This window comes from Antennarius striatus, chromosome 9 (assembly GCF_040054535.1).
Source record: "Antennarius striatus isolate MH-2024 chromosome 9, ASM4005453v1, whole genome shotgun sequence".
Lineage (NCBI taxonomy): Eukaryota > Metazoa > Chordata > Actinopteri > Lophiiformes > Antennariidae > Antennarius > Antennarius striatus.
The window spans coordinates 22,974,019-22,994,761 of NC_090784.1; the positions used below are offsets into that span (position 1 = coordinate 22,974,019).

The 20,743-nt window shown below is 45.6% G+C and overlaps 2 protein-coding genes and 1 long non-coding RNA gene across 4 annotated transcripts; 1 reads left to right on the top strand and 2 right to left on the bottom strand.

Annotated features, from left to right (window-relative positions):
• The first annotated feature begins 23 nt into the window (after positions 1-23).
• LOC137601398 (retinoic acid receptor beta-like) lies at positions 24-9,270 on the top strand. Of its 2 annotated transcripts, none has more exons than XM_068323569.1 (8): positions 24-801; positions 3,483-3,637; positions 3,775-3,916; positions 5,469-5,635; positions 6,318-6,494; positions 7,440-7,644; positions 7,729-7,887; positions 7,967-9,270. In XM_068323569.1, exons 1-8 carry the CDS (start codon positions 615-617, stop codon positions 8,149-8,151), a joined length of 1,377 nt encoding a protein of 458 aa, XP_068179670.1. In that variant the 5' UTR covers positions 24-614; the 3' UTR covers positions 8,152-9,270. The 2 variants fall into 2 exon arrangements, with proteins under 2 accessions (XP_068179670.1, XP_068179671.1); XM_068323570.1 differs by having other exon boundaries at positions 5,472-5,635.
• On the bottom strand, positions 763-3,700 carry LOC137601402 (uncharacterized). The gene is made up of 3 exons (XR_011037059.1): positions 3,566-3,700; positions 2,605-2,924; positions 763-902 (listed from the first exon to the last, which is right to left on the bottom strand). It is a non-coding gene; the product is annotated as an uncharacterized lncRNA (long non-coding RNA).
• Positions 9,271-11,079: 1,809 nt separating the features above from the next.
• On the bottom strand, positions 11,080-19,913 carry nek10 (NIMA-related kinase 10). The gene is made up of 34 exons (XM_068323566.1): positions 19,593-19,913; positions 19,377-19,497; positions 19,220-19,280; positions 18,974-19,107; positions 18,796-18,891; positions 18,166-18,250; positions 18,049-18,090; positions 17,882-17,960; positions 17,737-17,804; positions 17,250-17,329; positions 17,091-17,177; positions 16,791-17,015; positions 16,613-16,722; positions 16,448-16,509; positions 16,172-16,243; positions 16,033-16,097; positions 15,849-15,951; positions 15,595-15,723; positions 15,392-15,529; positions 15,265-15,310; positions 15,079-15,200; positions 14,906-15,008; positions 14,741-14,816; positions 14,323-14,452; positions 14,146-14,213; positions 13,745-13,952; positions 13,620-13,656; positions 13,504-13,557; positions 13,325-13,425; positions 13,143-13,253; positions 12,952-13,057; positions 12,811-12,854; positions 12,061-12,113; positions 11,080-11,941 (listed from the first exon to the last, which is right to left on the bottom strand). The coding sequence occupies exons 2-34, from the start codon at positions 19,445-19,447 to the stop codon at positions 11,917-11,919; spliced, it is 2,991 nt and encodes a 996-aa protein (XP_068179667.1). The 5' UTR covers positions 19,448-19,497; positions 19,593-19,913; the 3' UTR covers positions 11,080-11,916.
• Positions 19,914-20,743: the final 830 nt, after the last annotated feature.

Consider the following 20,743-nt stretch of genomic DNA (forward strand, 5'->3'; position numbering starts at 1 on the left):
TACTACTCAAACACATTGGCCAATCATTTTATTTCTTTATTTACAACACAGATTATCATTATCATCATTTAAATAAAAATTTTTTTTTAAAAACTCCCATTTACAAAAATAAAAATAAAAATCCACTTTTCCACAAACTTTGGAGGCGTTCTGGGAACAAAAAGCAGGCTGACATGGAGGCAGGTCCCCGGCGCGGCGCGGCCCGCCGGTGGGGTCTCCTCCCGGTGATGTCAGGCCGGTTCACGCGGAGGGCAGCGCGGGAGGTTCACGCAGAGTTCAGGCGCATACATTAGGTAACGCGCTGACATAACGCGCATGAAGCAGGTTGAGTCCAGACATTCTGTCAACGAGGGGGGGGGAGACGAGAGGAAGAAGAGCAACCAGAACAAGCAGAGGAGGAAGTCCTGACCCTGTTCCGTGAGGGGGTCCGGGTCTGGAGGAGCGCGCCGGGCTTCTGGAAACATGCGAAGCCCGTTTGGAGCCAAAGCGCGCACTTTCTCCTGAACGCACCGGAGCCCGTTAGAATCAGCCTGCAAGCGGACAGAAGCCCCCCCCATCCCACCCCGTGAAGGGCAGCTCATGTTCATCACCCCCAGACCGGCTGGATCCACATCATGTTTGACTTTATGGAATTCCAAGCGTTCGGTCCCGGAGAGATGATGGACCTCTACACCGCCCCCAGCCCGGTGTGCGCGCTCCAGGACCGGGACCTGGACCAGGAGCTGGACCTGGATCAGGACCTGTCGGACTTCTTCCCCGAGCTGATGGAGGGGGGCTGGCAGCAGCACCGGTGCTCTCAATGTAGGTGGAAGTTTGTTTGGGAAAAACTTTCTAATGATTAGAATTATTAGAAGTTTCTTCCAGAGTTTGAAATCTCAGATGGAGCAGAAGAGCTTCATCACCTTTAAACACATTTAAAACAGAAACATCAGAAACAAATGAAATAATCAAAGGGAAAGTGGTGTTTCAGAGCATTAATGTAATTAAATCTTCTCTCAGGTTCGTGATTATTGTGATTATTTGATTTAGATCAAAATCCTTCATGAATTTTGAACGTAAAGATCTTTAAAAACAACTTGTTTTTGTGTCCTGACTGGTTTAAACCTCCTCAATGGAGGTGACTGAGGCTCAAGAGGTAATCAGATTACCTCTGAAGATGCTGACTTTTTAGGACTAAGTTAAATTAAGTTAATTTAATTTAGCTAAACTAAATAAACGCGACAAAATGCTGCTAAACAGACAGGAAATCAAGACTGACTGTCATTGGTAATAAACCCAAACACTTTAGATTGACTCTCCTCCTCCAGTCGTGTTTAAGAAGCAGAGTATAGTTGCATTATAACGCGTTATAACCCTTCTGTTATTGTTTTATATATTCAGATTAATGCTGTTCATGTTTCTAAATATCCCTGATGAGTTTCCTCCTGCAGTAGAAACGGGGACGTGGGGGACACCAGAGAACGGGGGCCACTGTGCTCGATGTGGTGGTCCCTGTTTGTGACGGGGCCGCTGGGGCCGGTCACTTCGGGGTCACTGTGGGTTCACGGGAAGGTCACCAACTCACGAGGTTGGAGCAGAGCCGGCAGCTCCAGAAGGAGTGAAAGTACAAATACAAACATTTCTAAATATTACACAGATTGTTTTCATCCAAATCTGAAGCATGTGGATTAAAAATAGTTGGATTAGATTATAGTTCCTTTTGAAACATAGAGAATTGTAAAGTAGTATAAATCTTAAGTCCAAAACTTGAGGAAATGCCTGTTACACCTCAGATGTTCATGAAGTTTTTCAGAAAATAAAAGTACTTTGTAGTATTTTGTGACCCATACAAATTAGTTTTAAATCAGCAGAAATAAAGTATAAATATAAACCTTATTACTGCTTTTAAAGTTATATTTGATAACAGTGTCTATTTTTAACCCTCTGGACTCTGAGTGTATTTTCTTATTATACATCTTTTAAAAGCCTTAACATTACAGTAGAAATGGAATATTGGGATAAAATAAAAATAAAATATGAATTTAATGGCATCAAATTTCCTAATATAATATTTTAAGTCAAAGTGACATCATTCACAGACGTTTGTCTGAATCTTTGACCAACCCGTGGATCTGGTTCTGCTCGGGGGATTATGCCTGTTATAGGACATTTGGTCACGGGGCGGTTATGGGATGTATGATCCAGACCTGCCATTACAAAAGTAACAGGACTTAAATATTCGACACAGACCTTTTGCTTGAGGATGTTTCGGTCCTAATGTGGACCTCCGTCATGTATGATGGGATAGAAAAGGTCACCGCTAAGGCGATTACTTTCATTTATGGCCATCAGGGACTCGTGTTTGCTCTGATTTTATGTTATGTTTCCTACAAAGATAACAGTTGATGTCAGACTATTTCATTTTAGTGATTAGCTGTGGCTACATTAGCCTGTTGTACCTTATTATCAGCTAGCATCATCTATGAATCAACGCAGCCCTCGGTGTAACCCCCCCTTATCTTTGAAGGCAACACAATGAATTCCTGCCCACATCAAAACATCAAATAAGACCACCTAAATTGGGTAGGGGCCACCCCCCCGCCCCCGCCCCCCCAACACACTCACCCTCTGTCTCTTTGCCCCCCCCTCCCATCAGTCAGCTGGGCTTGTGGCATGCTCCTGCATTGTTTGGCGTTGGGAGAGGGCTCGGGCTGACGGGGGTGTCCTCATGTGACCCCTCAGATTCCAGGTTCAACCAGGGGCCACGGGTTCAAGGGGATGCAGATGAGCAATTTTTCTCGTTTTGGTCCCCTTTTTCAAAACGTCGTTCTTGGTTTTCTGGCGGCGGCGGCGCGGCGGAGGCCATCAGGGAGCCGCGGGGAGGCCGAGCGGGGCCCACGGGCCCGAGGGTTCCTCCTCTCATCAGTGGGTCGATGGAGGGAAACCTAATGGAGGGTGGGGCTGTATTTATTACAGACAGTCAAAAAAAAAGTAATAAAAGAATACGTTCTTTATTAGCCAAAAGTTATTATGGTATCGGTTCAGGACCTTATTTCACTATTGGGCTACTACGATTCAAAAATGGGCAACGACAGAATTTATTAAATTATTATTATTAGAAGCAGAAAACTTTCAGCTCTCCTACCAAGAAGAGTTGAAAGTGTTTTCTGGATGTAATCCAGTCAGAACAGATTTGATCGCGGTTCTTAGCATCATTATTGATTAGCTCAGATGACTGAGGTCTTTGCAGCGCCCTCTAGTGGATCTAAAGGCAAATGTCTGCCAGACGATTAGACTTAAACCCTTCAAGTTTTAGACCCAACCTATTCAAACAAAGTAATTTCAAGTAAATAACAACAGCCCTATCTTAAATTAATGATGTTTAAAATGTCAAATTAGAGAAGAAAATTCCCATAATGCAATGGGAGGTCTTACGAACTGCTGTCATTTCGTTGCTGCTGCTGCTTTTTATTTATTCTGGCTGTTTTTCTGTGTGTTTGCAGCGGTCGGGAGCCAGAGCTCCGGCTCCGGCTCAGACGATCTGTTCGCCAGCCCCCCCTCCCCGCTGCCCCCCCCTCGCACTTACAAGCCCTGCTTTGTGTGCCAGGACAAGTCCTCGGGCTACCACTACGGAGTCAGCGCCTGCGAGGGCTGCAAGGTAACCGGGTGGTGATCCACTTCGCTCTGAACGGCTCCTCTGTTAGGAGTTCCCTCCTGTCAGAGGTCAATGAGTTCATGTGCCCCCCCCCCAACCCCCACCACCCCAAAACAAGCCTGTTATCGTCCTCCCTTCAGGGCTTCTTCCGCCGCAGCGTGCAGAAGAACATGGCGTACACCTGCCACCGCGACAGGAAGTGCATCATCAACAAGATCACCAGGAACCGCTGCCAGTGCTGCCGGCTGCAGAAGTGCTTCGCCGTGGGGATGTCCAAGGAGTGTAAGTTTGTGAGCCGCCGTCGCCAGGCCCACCGCCACCCCCCCACACCGCCGCCGCCGCTGCTTCCAGAGTCAGCTTCACTTCCTGTCTGACATCTGTTATATGAAGGCTGTTATTTTAACACACACAGACGGATTTCATGTGAAGTAGTTCCTCGAGATACGAGTTCAATCTGTTCCAGCAGTGTGAAAAAGGCCCAACCCCCTAGATTTAATCAACCAATAGAAACATAGACTTTACCGATGTTTAATTAGTTAAATATAAGTTACGAAAACAATAAAGAATGAAAAGAAACACAAAAGTCATGATAGCTACGTCTTTACTCCACCAACGAGAACGAGATCCGGTCTCACTGATGTCGTATCCATCCGCCAACACGCGGTAAAGAACGAGATGCGGCCTTACTGATGTCGTATCCATCCGCCAACACGCGGTAAAGGACGAGATGCGGCCTTACTGATGTCGTATCCATCCGCCAACACGTGGTAAAGAACGAGATGCGGTCCCACTGATGTCGTATCCATCCACCAACACGCGGTAAAGAACGAGATGCGGTCCCACTGATGTCGTATCCATCCACCAACTGGCGTTGGTATCCTGAAACACGGCTCGTATCTCAAATAACTTGTATGTAGAGATAAGACTGCAGTATAGTTCAATTATAGTTTTTTGTGTTTCCATGGCAACGACTTACACCTAGGTTTATTTTCATGTGGTGAACAACGTGAAGTTTTCCCGTTGACAAACTTGATCATTTATTTTTAACTGTTTATTGTTTTAATAGTTTATTCTAAGTGTGATAAACTGAACCCGGTTGGACGTGATTGAAACCTCCTGATGGTTGAACTCCAGCCAATCAGGAGCCAGACCTTCCTCTACGCAGTGGTTTAACCCTTTAACTCGCGGTTGTTTTGTTGACTGCGGTCCTCCAGCTGTTCCACTCACACACACTCCCGTTACACTACCCGGCGGAGCGCTGACCTACATAATGCGGCGTTACGCGGAGACAGCCGAGGGCGTGATTGGCCGCGAGCGGAGGCCCCGCCCATCCACATGCTCTCAGTGTTTCTCCCCTGCTCAGACACGCGTTACATAAATACATCACATGTAGGAGACTGATGGGCGCTGCGTGGCTCCTCATTGGCTGCTTCACTTCCTGTGTAATGTGATCTGACGGCGCCGTGTGTACACAAAGGAGACTGGATGTAGGGCATCAGAGAGGAGGAGGAGGAGGAGGAGGAGGAAGGTGTTGCATAATCCTGAGCTCCACTGACATGTGAGCCGAGTCAGTGGGACACGGAGAAGCACGTTGACATGGTTACCGACGCCAGCATGACAGGCTAACCCGGTTAGCGCACAGTGCTAACCAGCTGCTCGTCCCAGTGGAAGAGTGACCTTTCACCTTTTGTGCGGATGAAGGTCTTAAAAACTGTCCCAACACTTTAGGCTAGGTTGATTTCTCCTCAGCTCAACCTTCACCCAAAACATCTCCCATCATCTGAACAGTTTGTTGTTCCTCCTCCTCCTCCTCCTCCTCCTCCTTCTCCCTCAGCAGTGAGAAACGACAGGAACCGGAGGAAGGGGAGGAAGGAGGCGGTGAAGATGAGCGTCATGGAGACGTACGAGCTGACGGCCGAGCTGGGCCTGATGGTGGAGAAGATCTGCAGGGCTCACCGGGAGACGTTCCCGTCGCTCTGCCAGCTGGGAAAATACACCACCGTGAGTCACCACGACCGACTGGGCTGTTACCATAGTAACAAACAAATCCCAAGACTGACTACAGTTTCCAAATGGGACTTGAACATCTTCATCCTGGTGTATTATGATGATTATTTTATTGTTATTGTTGGAGCTTCAAGACTCACTTATGAACAAGTTCAGCAAGTTCTTCAGCCTGGAACCAGAAGCTGAGGAAATGAAGAGCAGATTGTGTTTTTATTGTAAATTATGGATCACGTCTTCCTTCTAACAAACCAATAATGGTTGTTAGTTCTCTTCTTAGAAAGACGTGAATATTTTTCTCATCATGTGTTTCTGGTTTGAGTGAGGAAATAACAAAATCAGGGGAGACAGGAAGGAGAAAAAAAGAGAAAAAGCTGCGGGTTTAATAAAGAATGAGCTGCGTTTCTGAAGATCAGCTTATTTTTTGGCTTTTTTGTAACTAAAAGCCATCGTTTCCAGGGCGCTTCAGCATCTTTCAGCTTTTTTTTTTTTGGTTTTATCTGCCATAGTTTTTCTGTTTTGTTTCAAAAACATTATCCTAATGCTAACGCTAATGCTGCTACATGTATCTGTGTGAAAACAGACATTTGTTTGCTGTTAAACTCCTCTAAGTCTCCTTGAGGCCAGTCAACATTAAACACCTTTAACGTCTGACCTTCATCTTCTCGTCTTCCTCCAGAACTCCAGCTCGGACCACCGGATCCAGCTGGACCTCGGTCTCTGGGACAAGTTCAGCGAACTGGCCACCAAGTGCATCATCAAGGTGGTGGAGTTCGCCAAGCGAGTGCCCGGCTTCACCGGCCTGACCATCTCCGACCAGATCACTCTCCTCAAGACGGCCTGCCTGGACATCCTGGTAGGTCTCCTCAGAAAAAGAAGACATCTGTAGAGAAACAATAAGATATGGAAGCAAATTGGAGTCATAAGTTCGACTCCGAAGCCAACGGAGCGTCAAAACATTTTCCCAGAAACGGGCGGATTGGACATTGCCCAGTTCTGCTCATCTGGTTTTCATTGGTCAGTAAGGCTCCATTCCATTCCTATGCACTACCGAAGCAACTTCTCCTCATCGGTATTTTTGTTTGAAATTTGCATCCATTGTTTTAATTAAAATGTTTGTTTGAATCCGCCAAACTGTAATGAGAAAAATCTCAAATGTGTCAAACGGAGTCGGAATAAAGACCCAAATAGACGTCAGTTTGAGCAAACAAACATTGAAACCACATTTTCAGGCGTCTCAACCCCATTCATCAATAAGACAAACGGATTTGGTCCAATTAATACCAGATCCAGACCACCAGGACCACCAGCACGACTCACGTCCACATTGGTCCAGATGTTGAATTGAAGCTATTGATATCGGTCTTGACTGCATTGCTTTTATCCACCAAGTTATCGGAATGGGATCCATCTGTTCGAGTTGCACTTCAAACAGGAAGAAAGCCCGATTCAGGGAACAGTGGCCATGGCAACCGTCACCGTCTTTAGTCACGAGCCTAAATCACACGTTGACGCTTTGTAAAGACATTTATTTTGACATTCGTTGAGCGTTTTCTCTGTTCTCAAGTCAGTAACAGCATCTGAAATCTGTTTTCATATCTGATGACCCGTTTCTGTGACTCCTGGAGATTAAAAGATCAGCTGATCGGAATCGACAGACTCCGTTTTGAGCCACTGAAGTGGCTTCTGACGGGAAACAGATGCGGGAATATTTTGGTGGCCAACAACCAGCAAAGTAGCAGCAACATCCAATTAGCAAAGCGACGACTCACGATATGTCTCTGATCTCCTTTCCGTCCAGATCTTGAGGATCTGCACTCGCTACACCCCGGACCAGGACACCATGACGTTTTCTGACGGCCTGACGCTGACCCGCACTCAGATCCACAACGCCGGCTTCGGACCTCTGACCGATCAGGTTTTCACGTTCGCCGGTCAGCTGCTGCCGCTGCAGATGGACGACACGGAAAGTGGACTCCTCAGCGCCATCTGTCTGGTGTCGGGAGGTACTGCGGCCCAGAAACGTGAAGATAAGGAATAACGTGTTTTTATTCTTTAAAGAGAAGCTAACATTTCATATTTCCGAACAGACCGACAGGACCTTGAGGAGCCGTCGAAGGTGGAGGTGCTCCAAGAGCCCCTCCTGGAGGCGCTGAAGATTTACTCTCGGAAACGGCGACCCAGCATGCCGCTGATGTTCCCCAAGGCCTTGATGAAGATCACCGACCTGCGTAGCATCAGCGCTAAAGGTTAGACCGTATCCAAAAAGTGCAGTGACCCCCCCCCCCAAGCGACAGGTGGAGGCGCTAACGCTGTCCGTGTCCACAGGAGCTGAGAGGGTGGTGACCCTAAAGATGGAGATCCCGGGTTCCATGCCCCCCCTGATTGAGGAGATGCTGGAGGATGAGGAGAAACTCCAGAAGAAACAATCGGAGCCAAACGCCAGCCAATCCGACGCTGCCGCTCGCAGACCGCTGACGTCTCCGCTTCCCCAGAAGACGCTGACGGTTTAAGACGCACTTCAAAAAAAAAACGAAAAAAAAAACCCAGACATAATATTGACGTCATCATCACGTTTAATTTTTTTAAAACCACGTCTCATAACTTCTGGGAATCGCTCAGTTTCTCCTGTATTTATATTTGCATGAGATTTCCCATGGATTAATGTTTACCTCTTGACATAACAATCTCTTTAGCGTTAGCGTAGCAAAGTTAGAAAACATATAAACTTCCTGTTCTTATTCTTTTTACATGTTGTATGATTTATTATCTGTTTTTTGTTCGTACACAGCGTATATGTGTAAAAATATAAGCTCTTGACTAACTGAACGTATTTGGAGGATTAAGCTGATTTATTTGTTCTAAAGGGAATCATAAAATCAAAAGCCTGTTTTTAGCCTGACGTTTCAAACTGGTATGAAAAAACTGAGGAAAGGTGGGAAAGAAAGAAAAAGCAAAATATAAATCAACTCGTCCCTGCAGAGAGATGAATTCCCTCCATTACCCCCACAGGGGTTATTTCGGATAAAACATTATTCCTGAGAGTCAAATAAAAAATTTTAACCTGCTTTTGTGCCAAATTACACCTTATCTTTTTTTATACAATCACATTTTCCATCCATTCCGTTCTTTAATCCCACGCAGGGTCGGTTTTGTTGTTTGATTTTTTTTATTTTTAAGGGAGTGTTTGGATGTTCCCAGTTCGGGTAAATGTTTCCAGTCTTTAAGCTAAGCTAAGCTAACAGGCTAGCTCATTTAGTGTTAAATCGAACCTCCACATATCATGAAAAGTTTCATCTTGCATATTTTGCAGTTATCTGTAGTTTTAGAATCAATTCTTGTTGGATTCTTTATTGTTTTTTTTATACACAAAATAAAACTTTTATTTGTCTTTTAACACAAAAAAAGCCTGTTTTTAAATGCAAATGTGTTCGTCTCACCACATGAGGTTTACTTAAGTAAAATAAAACGACTAATCACGGAAAAGCATGGGAATAGAAATGTATCTGCTTGCGACACGACGCAAAGGATTATGGGAAACACGATCTGCGAGGATGCTAACTCATGTGCCTACACTGAATGTTACATATTCTGAAGATTTCTGTTTTTTGTTGGTTTATTAAAGTCCTCCTCCAGCTAACAGAGTATTTTCTGGGTTTTTTCCTGCAGTGTGATGTTTGTACAGAATGAGTTCATGTTCAGGAGGGAAACTTTCCTTCTTCCAGCTTTAATGATGATGTCACAAACACTTTGGAAGCCAGTTCTGGTTTAAATTTAGCACAGGCTTATGTACATACCGTACTCTGGTACAAGACCTCACAAAGTCACGTTTGCCCAACCCCTGAGTCGGGATTTAATACTCTAATAAAACTGCCTTGTGGAAAAAACTGTGGCAGAAACACATTATGGATCCAAGCGAGGTGTTTTATCTGCATTAAAACACGCAAACACGCCCAGAGAGGAAGTTTAAGTTCTGGATGTTCTTTTACTTCATGTTCCTGCAGAGGAGCTGGGAGGTTGTCTGAGGTCAGCCTGGTTTCCCTTCAAAAGCAAGTTTACACCGCCCCCAGTGGCGACTCAGAGGTACTGCAGCCCAGGCCACTTCCAGAATGATATGTTCCTTGATTCTGGAATAAAGGGATTATAATACTGCTTCCTCTTTTTCTTTAAGGCTATGAACATACAAAATATTATGATTCTACCATTTAACATTAGACTAGAGATATAATTTGTGGTGCCAAATTATATATGTGGTGGTATTTTACTCCTGTTGTATCTATAAGCCCGACTCCAATGAAGCTGGGACATTGTGTAAAACATGAAAAGAAACAATACAATGATTTTCAAATCCTTTTCAATCTATATTCAGTTGAACACACTACAAAGACAAGATATTTAATGTTCAAACTGATTGTTTTTTGCAAATATTCACTCTAATTGAATTTGCTGCCTGCAACACGTTCCAGAAAAGCTGGATCTGGGGGCAACAAAAGACTGGAAAGTTGAGGAATGCTGTAGAAGCACCTGAGTGGAATTTTGCACAGGTGAACAGGTTGATTGGAAACAGGTGAGTGTCATGATTGGATATAAAAGGAGCAACCCTGAAAGCTTCAGTCATTCACGAGCAAGGATGGGGTGAGGGTCACCACTTTGTGAGGGATTGTGTGAGCAAATAGTCAAACAGTTTAAGAACAAGTTTTCACAATGTGAAATTACAAGGAATTTAGTGATTTCATCATCTGTAGTCCATAACAGCATCAAAAGATAGAGGATCTGGTGAAATCTCTGCACGTTAGCAGCAAAGTCAAAAGCCAACACTGAATGCCTGTCAGTTAAAACGGGTTGTCTCTACAGCCACAAGTTAACGCCAAAGAGAAAGCCACATATCAACACCCAGAAACGCCACCGGCTTCTCTGACGCAAAGGACGGACTGTTCTCTGGTCTGACGAGTCCACATTTCAGATTGTTTCTGGAAGTTTTGTACGTTGTGCCAAAGAGGAAAAAGGACCATCTGGGTTATTACTCCATAAATTCAAAAGCAACGTCGTTTTCAGGGACGTCCCTGTTTATTCCAGTGAGACGACACCAAGATCCTGCTGTGGTTCAACAGAATGGCTTCACAGTGAAGGAGTGTAGATACTAGACTAGACGGAGACTGAAGTTGTACATAAAGCAAGAAAAGGAGAGAATTCCACCTAAAAAGCTTCAACAATCACCGTCTAAAAACGCTTATTGATCAAAGGTGACGTCACAAAGCGATCAACAGGAACCTGTCCCGGTGTCTCTGGAACGTGTTGCAAGCATAAAATTCGAGGTGAGTGAATATTTGCACAAAAAAACCCCCCAAAACCCCCAAAATCAGGTTTTGTTTTTTTTTTAGTCTTTTTCATGTATTCAGTTGAATAAGGGTTGAAAAGGATTTGGAAATCATTGTGTTGTTTTAATCTGTTTTACACAACTCATTTTTACAGCAGAATTGAAAGTAAATTGTTGGAACACAACATTTTAACTTCGTGTAAAAGCAATAAATGATCACAACTTTATATTTTTTACTTCAAATATCACTTAAAGAGTTTAATTTTTATATTATTCTTCAAACAGATGACGGATTATTCCCTTATACATGAAAGTGCAATAAAATTCAGATACTCTCCTCAAAGTCAGAATAAAAATGCACAGTAAATTCCAAAAAGTACACGTCAGATGTCAAATATAGTGAAATTGATATAGTGCAAGTGAATTTTATTCAAGTGCTTCTTTCTTTTTTACCGTCTGAGCTCCAGTAAAGCTCGTATAAATGTCTGAATTACGGTGAAGGTACAGTTTCTCGTCGGTGCTTTGAAAGTGAAGCAAAGCAGGAATTCAGGCCAGCAGCCATGAGGGACCCCTGCTGTGACGCGCGGCCCCGCAGTGAGCAGTTAAAACAGTTGAAACAGTTGAAACGCTGAGTCGTCGTCAGAAGTTAAAGTGCTGAACACAGAAAAACCTGAAAAAACAAGCCTGGAAGGATCTGAAGCGCCCAGACGAAAGCTTCCCAGAGCCGAGGTGGAGACGGTCGGAGGTGTGGATGCCTATGAGGAGCTTATTATGACAGGAATGAACCAACCGTGTGCAAATAGTTCCTGAGAATAGCGGCTGCAACAGCTCAAGGACAAACAAACGTGTTTACATTACATTTTTGCAGTTTTATGATTGTAAAGAGCAATTTAAACTCCATCACGTTTTAAATGTGCTGTAAGTACTTGGTGGTTTGTGGTGACTTCTGAGGGCTGATTGGTCACTTGTTTTCTCTCTCTGTGGTCCTAAAATGACAAAATAACACGAAAAATTGTGTTAAAATAACAAAAATTATTCAGTTTTACCAGGAAATTGTGTTTCACCTTAAATAGATTTGAATGATTTGAGGCAGTAAAGGATTCACCTGTGTCTCGCTTCATAGTAGCTGTTCTCCACCAGCAGCTCCTCTATGAGCCCCTGAGGAGGAGACACAGGTGACACATAAGACACAGGAGACACAAGAGACACATGTGAAACAGGTGACAAACGGGGCACAGGTGACAAACGGGGCACAGGTGATATAGGGGGCACAGGTGATATAGGGGGCACAGGTGACATAAGGGGCACAGATGACGAAGGGGGCACGGGTGATGTACGGGGCACGGGTGATGTAGGGGGAACAGGTGACACAGGGGAGGTGGGTGACACAGGTGAGACAAGACACAGGTGATACAGGGTAAACGGGACACAGGAGACACAGGTGACACAGAAGATGACGATAGAGAACAATAATCCCGAAGGAAAATTATCTGACATTAGATGGCACAGGAGACACAGGTGAGGCAGGAGACACAGGTGACTCAATAGACACAGGTACCTAGCTTAGCATAAAGAATGGAAGCAGAGGGAAATGACTCTGGACAGTGTTTAAAACGGAAAGGGAGGTGATGAATCAGACACACCTGAGAGTAGAAACGGGAGAGAAACTCAAACGTGGGGGAGGACAGAGGGGGGACAGAGGGAGGAAACATGTTCCTAACATGAAGCATCCCGGTGAGTAAAAGGACACGGAAATCCAGGGGAAATGGTCAGACAGTTGTTAATCGATGGACGTCTTGTTCACGACTCGTTGACTCGAACACAACGTGTGGATCGTCTTCCTGGACAAACTGACCTTCATCTGCTGATACGTGACTCCGTCTCTGAGGTTCTCCTCACCTGTCAGGAGCATAGTTGTTATCAGGAGCTCAAACACTAAAGTTTGTCAATCGAACGGTTGGTGGCTGGCGTCTTCCATTGGATGTTTCACTCTTACCCGTTCCGTCAGCGGCGTGGGCGTCGCCGGTGGAGACGTGGACCAGAGGGAACCAGTCTGAGCCGGTGGACCCCAACGCCATCAGCTCTGGAGACTCCAGGAGGAGCTGCAGAGAGGAGATTCTCTAGCGGCGACGCTAATGCTAATGAGTTCTTAATCATAGAGGATCCACAAAGTCCAATCACACCCACCTTGCTAAGCTCCGCCTTCAGGTCGTACGGGTCGCTGCCAGATTGGAACAGAGACTTTTTGAACCTTTCAACCACCCGTCGTTTGGCGTCGTGCTGCGGAGGCGGCGGCAGCTGGAGGCGAGAGAGACCCGGTGGAAATGGCGTCGAACGATGGCGCGTTAGGAGGCGTGGCCTCGGCGTACCTGAGTGATGTAAACGATCTTGTGCAGCAGGAGGAGGAGCCTCTGGATGGGATCGTCGATCTGTCGGACCGTCTTCTGGGAGACACAGATTCCTGCCGACACTGAGAGAAGAGCAAACATCGTGATGGGTTTATTCCTGTTACAGGAAGTGGACTGTTGGCATTGGATCTAGACGATACCTGGTCTGGGTTTCACCGCTTTTGCTTCACAGATATCGCCGTCTGAGGGATGGTCTGAAAACACAGACTGGTGATTAAACTCCACATGTCGTGATTTAAACTCTAAACATTCTCACCTGGACCTTCTGAACATCGTGGAGTTGGAGAGATTTCCTGGAAGTAACGTAAAAAAAAATACAAAACTCAAAAATAAGCCACCTCTTCTCACAACGATGAATATTTAAGCTAAAATCAAATCCACCTGAGTCGGGTTTGAATGACAGCAGCTCGTCCTGCTTTTCTGACGCTCCAGGAAGTACTGCTGGGCCCGCATCCTGTCTCTCTCCGCTCTACGTTCCAGTGCATTCTGGGACGTGTAGAGGCCGTCCATCATCTTCATCATCAGGTCGGAGATCCTGGAGCTGATGGCCACGATGTCCGGCCGCTGGTCCGCACCCGGGCTCAAACACCTGACGTTTGAAGAGCGACGTTAAAAGTGAACGACTTTTATGTTGAAAGAACGGAAACACAAAGCTAGACTAGAAATGTAGTCGACTACTGAAAATGAGTGAATCAGGCGTCAGCATCAGGTGTGACTGATGCTTTTATTTTGAAAGTCACCCTCTGCAGATGCATCAAAACATTTCAACATAAAAGCCTCACCATCGGATCATGTCTGAGATTCTGTCTGAAAACGCTCCTCCAATCGGCTCGTAGTCGGCTTCAACGATCTACTGGCACCGGAGGAGAAGTAAACAACAACAGCTGAGACACAACGTTTAACCCCGTGTGTGTGTGTGTGTGTGTGTGTGTGTGTGTGTGTGTGTGTGTGTGTGTGACCTTGCTGGCCAGTGACAGCATGTTGCTGCTGTAGAACGGAGGCTGTAGAGCAGCCATCTGGTAGAGGATGCAGCCCAACGCCCAGACGTCGGCTTTCTCTCCATACGGCTCGTTCTTCACCAGTTCAGGACTGAAAGACACGCAGAAATGTTTGGACATCCAACACCATCCAACATCATCCAACCTGATCCTGATCTTAAAGGTACAGTATTAAACCCATTCGACATCACGCTGATGGAACATCGGAGGAAGAACATTCCTGGAGTTTCTGGAGATTCCATGATTGGAGATGTTTTTTAGTCCGTTGGGGTTTTAAGACCAGTCTCCATCTTTTTGACTCGTTTTGAAATGAGGAGCCTTTTCTGATTGGAGCGACTTCCTACCAAAGCAACTGAAGGCTGAGAAAGGATTTCCTCACCAGGAGTAAAGGATGGTTCCCACCACCGACGTCAGCTTGCTGTTCTCCTGCTTCTGCTTGGCGAGGCCGAAGTCCGCTTCAAGTTAGAGGAAGACCACATGGATAGTGAGGAAGGGCAGGAAGCAGGAAGTGGATGGAGGCAATGCTGATGCTGAAGACACCCACTGATGGTGACTTTGTCCTTCTCCCCCAGCATGATGTTGTTTGGCGACAGGTCGCGGTGGATGATCCTCTTCTCCTTGTGCAGATACCGTAACGCCAAACACATCTGGAGACAAGACGGTCATGAAGTCTTTTCTCAGTTTCTCTCCTTCCAGTTATCTCCAGAGCGTTTCCACCTGTATGAAGATCTTCCACATCCTGTCCTCGGTGAAGTTCTGCTGCTTCTCCTTCAGAGAGCTGAAGTGTTCGGCGAGCGGAACGCCTTCGATCAGCTCCATCACCACGTAGAGCCGCTCACCTGGAACCAGCAGGAGATAAAGCCGCTGTTCCCCCGCCTCAAAGTGTCTTTTGATTGGCCTCACCTTCCAGAAACGTCTTGTAGTACTTCACAATGTTGGGGTGTGCCATCTAGAGAAGAAGAACAACCACAGAGGAAGTTGGCGACACGTCTAGACGGACTTCCAACCACTCAACTCAAAACTTTCGTGCCTGTTCTTTGATGATCGTCAGCTCAGAGACGATCTTCTCCACGTTGCTGTCCCTGGATTTCTTGTCTTTCCCAAAAGCCGGGTTGTGGAGATCCACCTCCTTCAGAGCCAGGAGGTTCTGGCCGCTCTGCTTTCGGACCTGTCGTCCAGGAAGAAGATTGATTGGAAGCCAAACTGATCCAGAGCAAAGTACCTTTGTCGTACCTTGAAGACGCTCCCGAAGGCGCCGGTGCCCAGATGGTCCAGGATGGAGTAACCACTGATGACCCTAAGGGGAGGTCGGTTCTGGTCCACAGCCTGGATGCTCTCCCTCAGACTGTCCATCTCCTCTTCCTGCATCATAAAACAGTCACTTTGCAGAAAGACCAACCCTCCTATGCTAAGTCTCATTTGATTTATTCTTATTTCTTTATCTTCTAGAGCGTAAAACCAGCTGGACAAACAGACGGCTCCGTTACAGTGTAGAGCGAAACTCTGCTCCGCAATCCCTCATAGGCCGTGAGGTCCCGAACATAATGTCCAACATCAATAAACATCTCGAAAAGATCCGTGGGAAGAAGTCTGGAGGAAGACCATAGAAGAAGAAAACCGTTAAGGCATGAAATAAACTTGACCATGAAGTCTGCGTGTTTGTGTCGTCACCTCTTGAACAGATGTCGGTTCCTTTCCACGCTAAACAGAAACCGGAGGGTCCGAAAGGCGTAAAGCTGCACACGAGAGCGCACACGCGTCACGTGACCGACGTCATCACGTGATTTAAATCAGGGTTGAAGCTCATTACCTGTAAAGGTGTGACTGTGGGTCCGGAGCTCTGCAGTAAAATCAGCTTCGCAATGATGTAAACCCCGTTTTCCTGACCCAAGAGAGAGTGTTAGAGCTTCTAAATCTCACGTGTCAAACTCAAGGCCCGGGGGCCAAATGTGGCCCGCCACAACACTTTATGTGGCCCCTGAGAGCATAAAAGGCCCGAGTGTCTAAAAATACGTAGGTCTAAAGCGTGCTTTGACCAAAGACAGCATTTCTTTCGTATTTTCTCCATGGCGACACGTTTTCTCACCTGTACGACGTGGTGAGCCGAGGCGTCGTCCAGGCTGAGCTCCGTCAGAACCGCACAGCATGCTGGGAAATAGAAGATTGAGACGATTTAATCTATTTAAGAACTCATAAAAACACATTTTTTGGTGTTTTTATGAGACACTGAACCATGTGACCCATCTCCAACCTGACTGCAGGGCGGCGACGCTGTCCGCCCCCTCCTGAGGACTCGCCTCCTCCCTGACGTCCTCCTTCTGGATGCTGGAAGGCGTCTCCGTGGAGACGTACCGCCTGTCGCTGTCGGAACCAAAGAAATGAATTAGAAGTTTTTGTGAACGTCGTCATTTCACTCTGGTTCCTCACACCTGTGGAGCAGACGGAGAAGCTGCTGCACGCCCCCCCAGCTCCGGATCTCCATCCTGGTGTCGGGATCCTCGCACAGCTGGACCAGGACCCAGGCGACGCACCTGAGGAGCTTCAGGTTCTGTCCGGACAGGAGGCCCAGCAGCACCGAGAGGCCCCCCAGCGCCCTCACCTGGGACCTCACCTGGCGGACCGGGGAGAGGAGCCTCAGCAGCTCTGCGCTCAATCTGGAAGTTAAGTTCAGCTCAACCTCACCTGTTTGCACACATTATTATTTATTCTTGATTCTGGTGTTTTCTCACGTCTTTGAAGGAAGGTCATGTTCCTGTAACATCACCAGAAGGTTCTCCACGATCGGCAGCGCTCCAATCTCTTCCTTGCATTCTGGGCTGCATGAAAAAAAAATCACTTGCATGAGATAAAATCATCAATTTAATGAATTTAATGAAGTGTTTTCTTACTTCTCTACCAGAGCGGTGAGCGACAGCAGAACTCCCAGCAGCACGCTGTTATCTGTGGCGGAAAGCAGCTTCACCAGCGTCTGGAAAGGGTTTAGTTCAATAAAAACGCTGAAATTATCCCAAAAAACATTAAAAATACTGAAGAAAAGCAACTTAATATGTGAAACATCCCATTAAGAGTGTAAATGACTTCGTGCTATGATGATTTATTAAATATCCAACAAATTCTGTTGTAATTTCTCCATTAGATTATTAAAATATGGCTGAATTATCGCCCCCTGGTGGTCATACAAGAGATCACAATATGTTACAAATGGAGCAGATTTCAAATTTGAATTTAAAGCACTTTTTAGCTCTAGTGGGCAGATCCGATATCAGGAAATAAGATTGAAACTCTCAATTTGACATAAACTCCACGCGGTGACAGGAAGTTTGGATTTTTATCTCCAGCGTGGATCAGATTTGAATGATCACACACGGGTGTTACCTGGTGAGCGCCGCTCTCCACCACCCAGACCTTCTGGCTGTCGATGGCGGACAACTTCTGAAAGACGTCTGCAGAGAAACCAGCAGAGATGAGGAGACAGACGGGCTGATGAGATCCCATCAGTGTCTGGATCTTCATCACTCACAGGTCATGATGACCAGCGTCTGCCCCGCACACGCCTGTTCTCCACAGGACAAGTACACGGCAGCGACAGACTCCATGTACTGCAACCAGATAAGGAAACCTGAGATAGAAAAGTGGATGAATCACTAAAAACATGTTCATTCATGTGAGAAAGTTTAGAAGGTTCACCCTGGAGAGGAGATGGACGCCTCGGAGCTGATGGAGCAGATTCTAAAAGATTAAAAGAAGCATTTAGAGAGGAAATTTTCACCAAATGAATGATTTTTAAATCTGTTTGAGTTGGACCTGATAGTGGGCATCTCTGATCAATAATCGAAGGCAGACCAGGACTCTGAGGGCCGACTCTGGAGGGGCGTGGTCGAGCCATTCGCTAGGGCGGAGTCAGCATCACCAGGGTCAAAGTATCACCAACATCATCAGTATCATCAGCATCAGTATCATGTTTTACAGTGTCTTAAAATATTGTAAAACATTTCATGTTGTAAAAACATTGTAAAAAATGTAAAAATACAAAAGCTGAAAAAATGTTGTAAAAAAATCAAAAAATGTAAAAAATATTTCATTTTGTATAACGTAAGATGTTGCGAAACATTGTAAAAAAATTTGTAAAAAATGTTTCATGTTGTTAAAACATTGTAAACATTGTTTACATTTCGTGTTTTACAATGTTGTTTGAATGTTTTGCAATACTTACTGATTCTTGACAGTCTTTGTTTTGCATTTTTTGCATTCTGTTGTAATTTCAGTGTATTGTTGTTTTTTATATTATTCTATTCTGTTCAGTACATATATTCATATATTTGAATATTCTATTCTTCGCAACTCCTTGGAGCAACCCGGATTAATGTCGGGATTAATGATGCTCTATCTGATCTGATCTGATCTGATCTGATCTTATTTGATCTGATCTTTTACCTGCAGAGCCGGTTCTGGACCAGAGACGTAAAGATGTCAGAGAACAGCGGATGCAGCGGGTGGCTGCTGAAACATCTTTCTTCTTCATACGTGATGCTGAAAAATGAACACATCTGCGATTAAATCTGAATTTATTGGGACTTCACTTCCATTTCAGGCGCTGGTGGATCCAGAAAACCTGAATTTTTCCAGTTCAGCCGCCTCGCTGGTTGTGTCGCTCCCACTTCCGGGCCTGCTGGTGTCCTTTGGAGGATGCTGGTGATCCTGTGATCTGCTGGCTCTGCCGCCGTTTGCTTTACCCTGACCCGCCGCCTGTAAACACAGAGCGTCTCAGACTACATTATGTACACAAACAATCCAGTGAAACCTGAGCTGGTTTGTATTAAAATGTCGAGACATGACGGCGTCATCTGTCGTTAGTCACCTCCTGTCTGGGGCCCCTCTGGAGGAGCAGGGACTGAAGCCTCCTGAGATCCTGAGACGCCCTGGAAGAAGAATTTATTAGTTTCTGAAAGAAAGGAAATTAATTTTACATTTCACAGCAGATATTTTATCAGCTGAGGAGGAGATGACAAACGTACCTGCTCTTGATTCCTCTAGATTTCTGGGGTAAAGGTTCAGCTTGTCTCACCTTTTTTACCTGCTTGGACATTTTCTCTTCAAATAGGAGCGTGTTTAGACCACGTGACCGTCAATTCAGACCTTAGAATAAAAGAAAAGCACCGTAAAAAGGAGCTAGATGAGTTTTATTTAATGTTTTAATCAGTTTTTAAAGGTCATTTCGATTATTCTCTTACCTTCCTGCAAAAGTCGGCATGTCTGAAAAGCAGACGCGTCGAATGTTTAAACAGGATCGTCGGTCGAGGGAACAGGAGACATCATTTTTTATTCTACAAGCTGCGACGTGAACGAATTAGAAAAACCAATGCTGCGTTTTCAGCGCAGTGTGCACCAATCAAAGCGAGCAGCGCTAGAAAGGTGGTTGCTATGGTTACAGCGGACGCCGAAGCGGCAGTCTGGACACCGGAATGTCGTCGAGCAACTTTTACAAACATGGGAACAGAAAACTACAACTGACATAATAATAAATAAATAAAAAATGTAAAGAACAGTCGCTACTATAAATAAAATGATTTTTGCTCCATAGGGAAATTATTTATGGGATAAATTTAATGCAACGTGGACAAATGTGACCCCATCCTAATGTAATTAAACATCAGACAGTCGGAGAGGGAGGTGTAATTACTTTAGCATGTTCATGTTCAAAGGCAAAAACTGCTCCAAACTCTCCCAGGAGCGCTGAGATATCGCGAGAACACCTGAAGTCTGAAAAGAACGAGCAGTTATCGCGAGACTAGACAGCGCCTCCCTTTGCGATTCACGTAGCGTCTACGTCACCTTTCGTGCGTAGCCGGAATGAAAGCGCGAGACGCCTGCGTAGCTCGCGCTGCGTAGCTCGAGCAAAATTAGCGAGAAGGGGGAATGTCGGCTTGTGAATGATCGGTTTCCGAGGCGGCAGGAGCGTCAGCGCAATGGGTGAGACTCCGACAATCAGGCGCTAACACCACTTATCCGCAAACTAGCGACGTAAAGTCCGACTATATCGATTGGTGTTGACTTTAATCGACTAATTGAACAATTTAACTCGGACATTATTTAGCTTCTTTAGTTGTCTGAGCAACCAACGCCCAGTCGTCCGCCTCCAGTTGTATGGGATGCTAGCTAGCTAGCTAGCTCGCTAACTAGCTAGTTTGGCTGCGCTAGCATGGTCTAACGGGAGTGTCATTTCCTGTCTTTAGCTTTTTAGCAAAGAATTCCAGGAAATCTTTGAGTCTTTATGTCGGATTAAGATGGAAATTAACGGTGAGACTCTTCCGTGAAACGACTAGTTAAAGATTACTAGCAGAAACCCAGCGGGTTTTGTTGTATTAGTGCCGTGTGTTGCTCA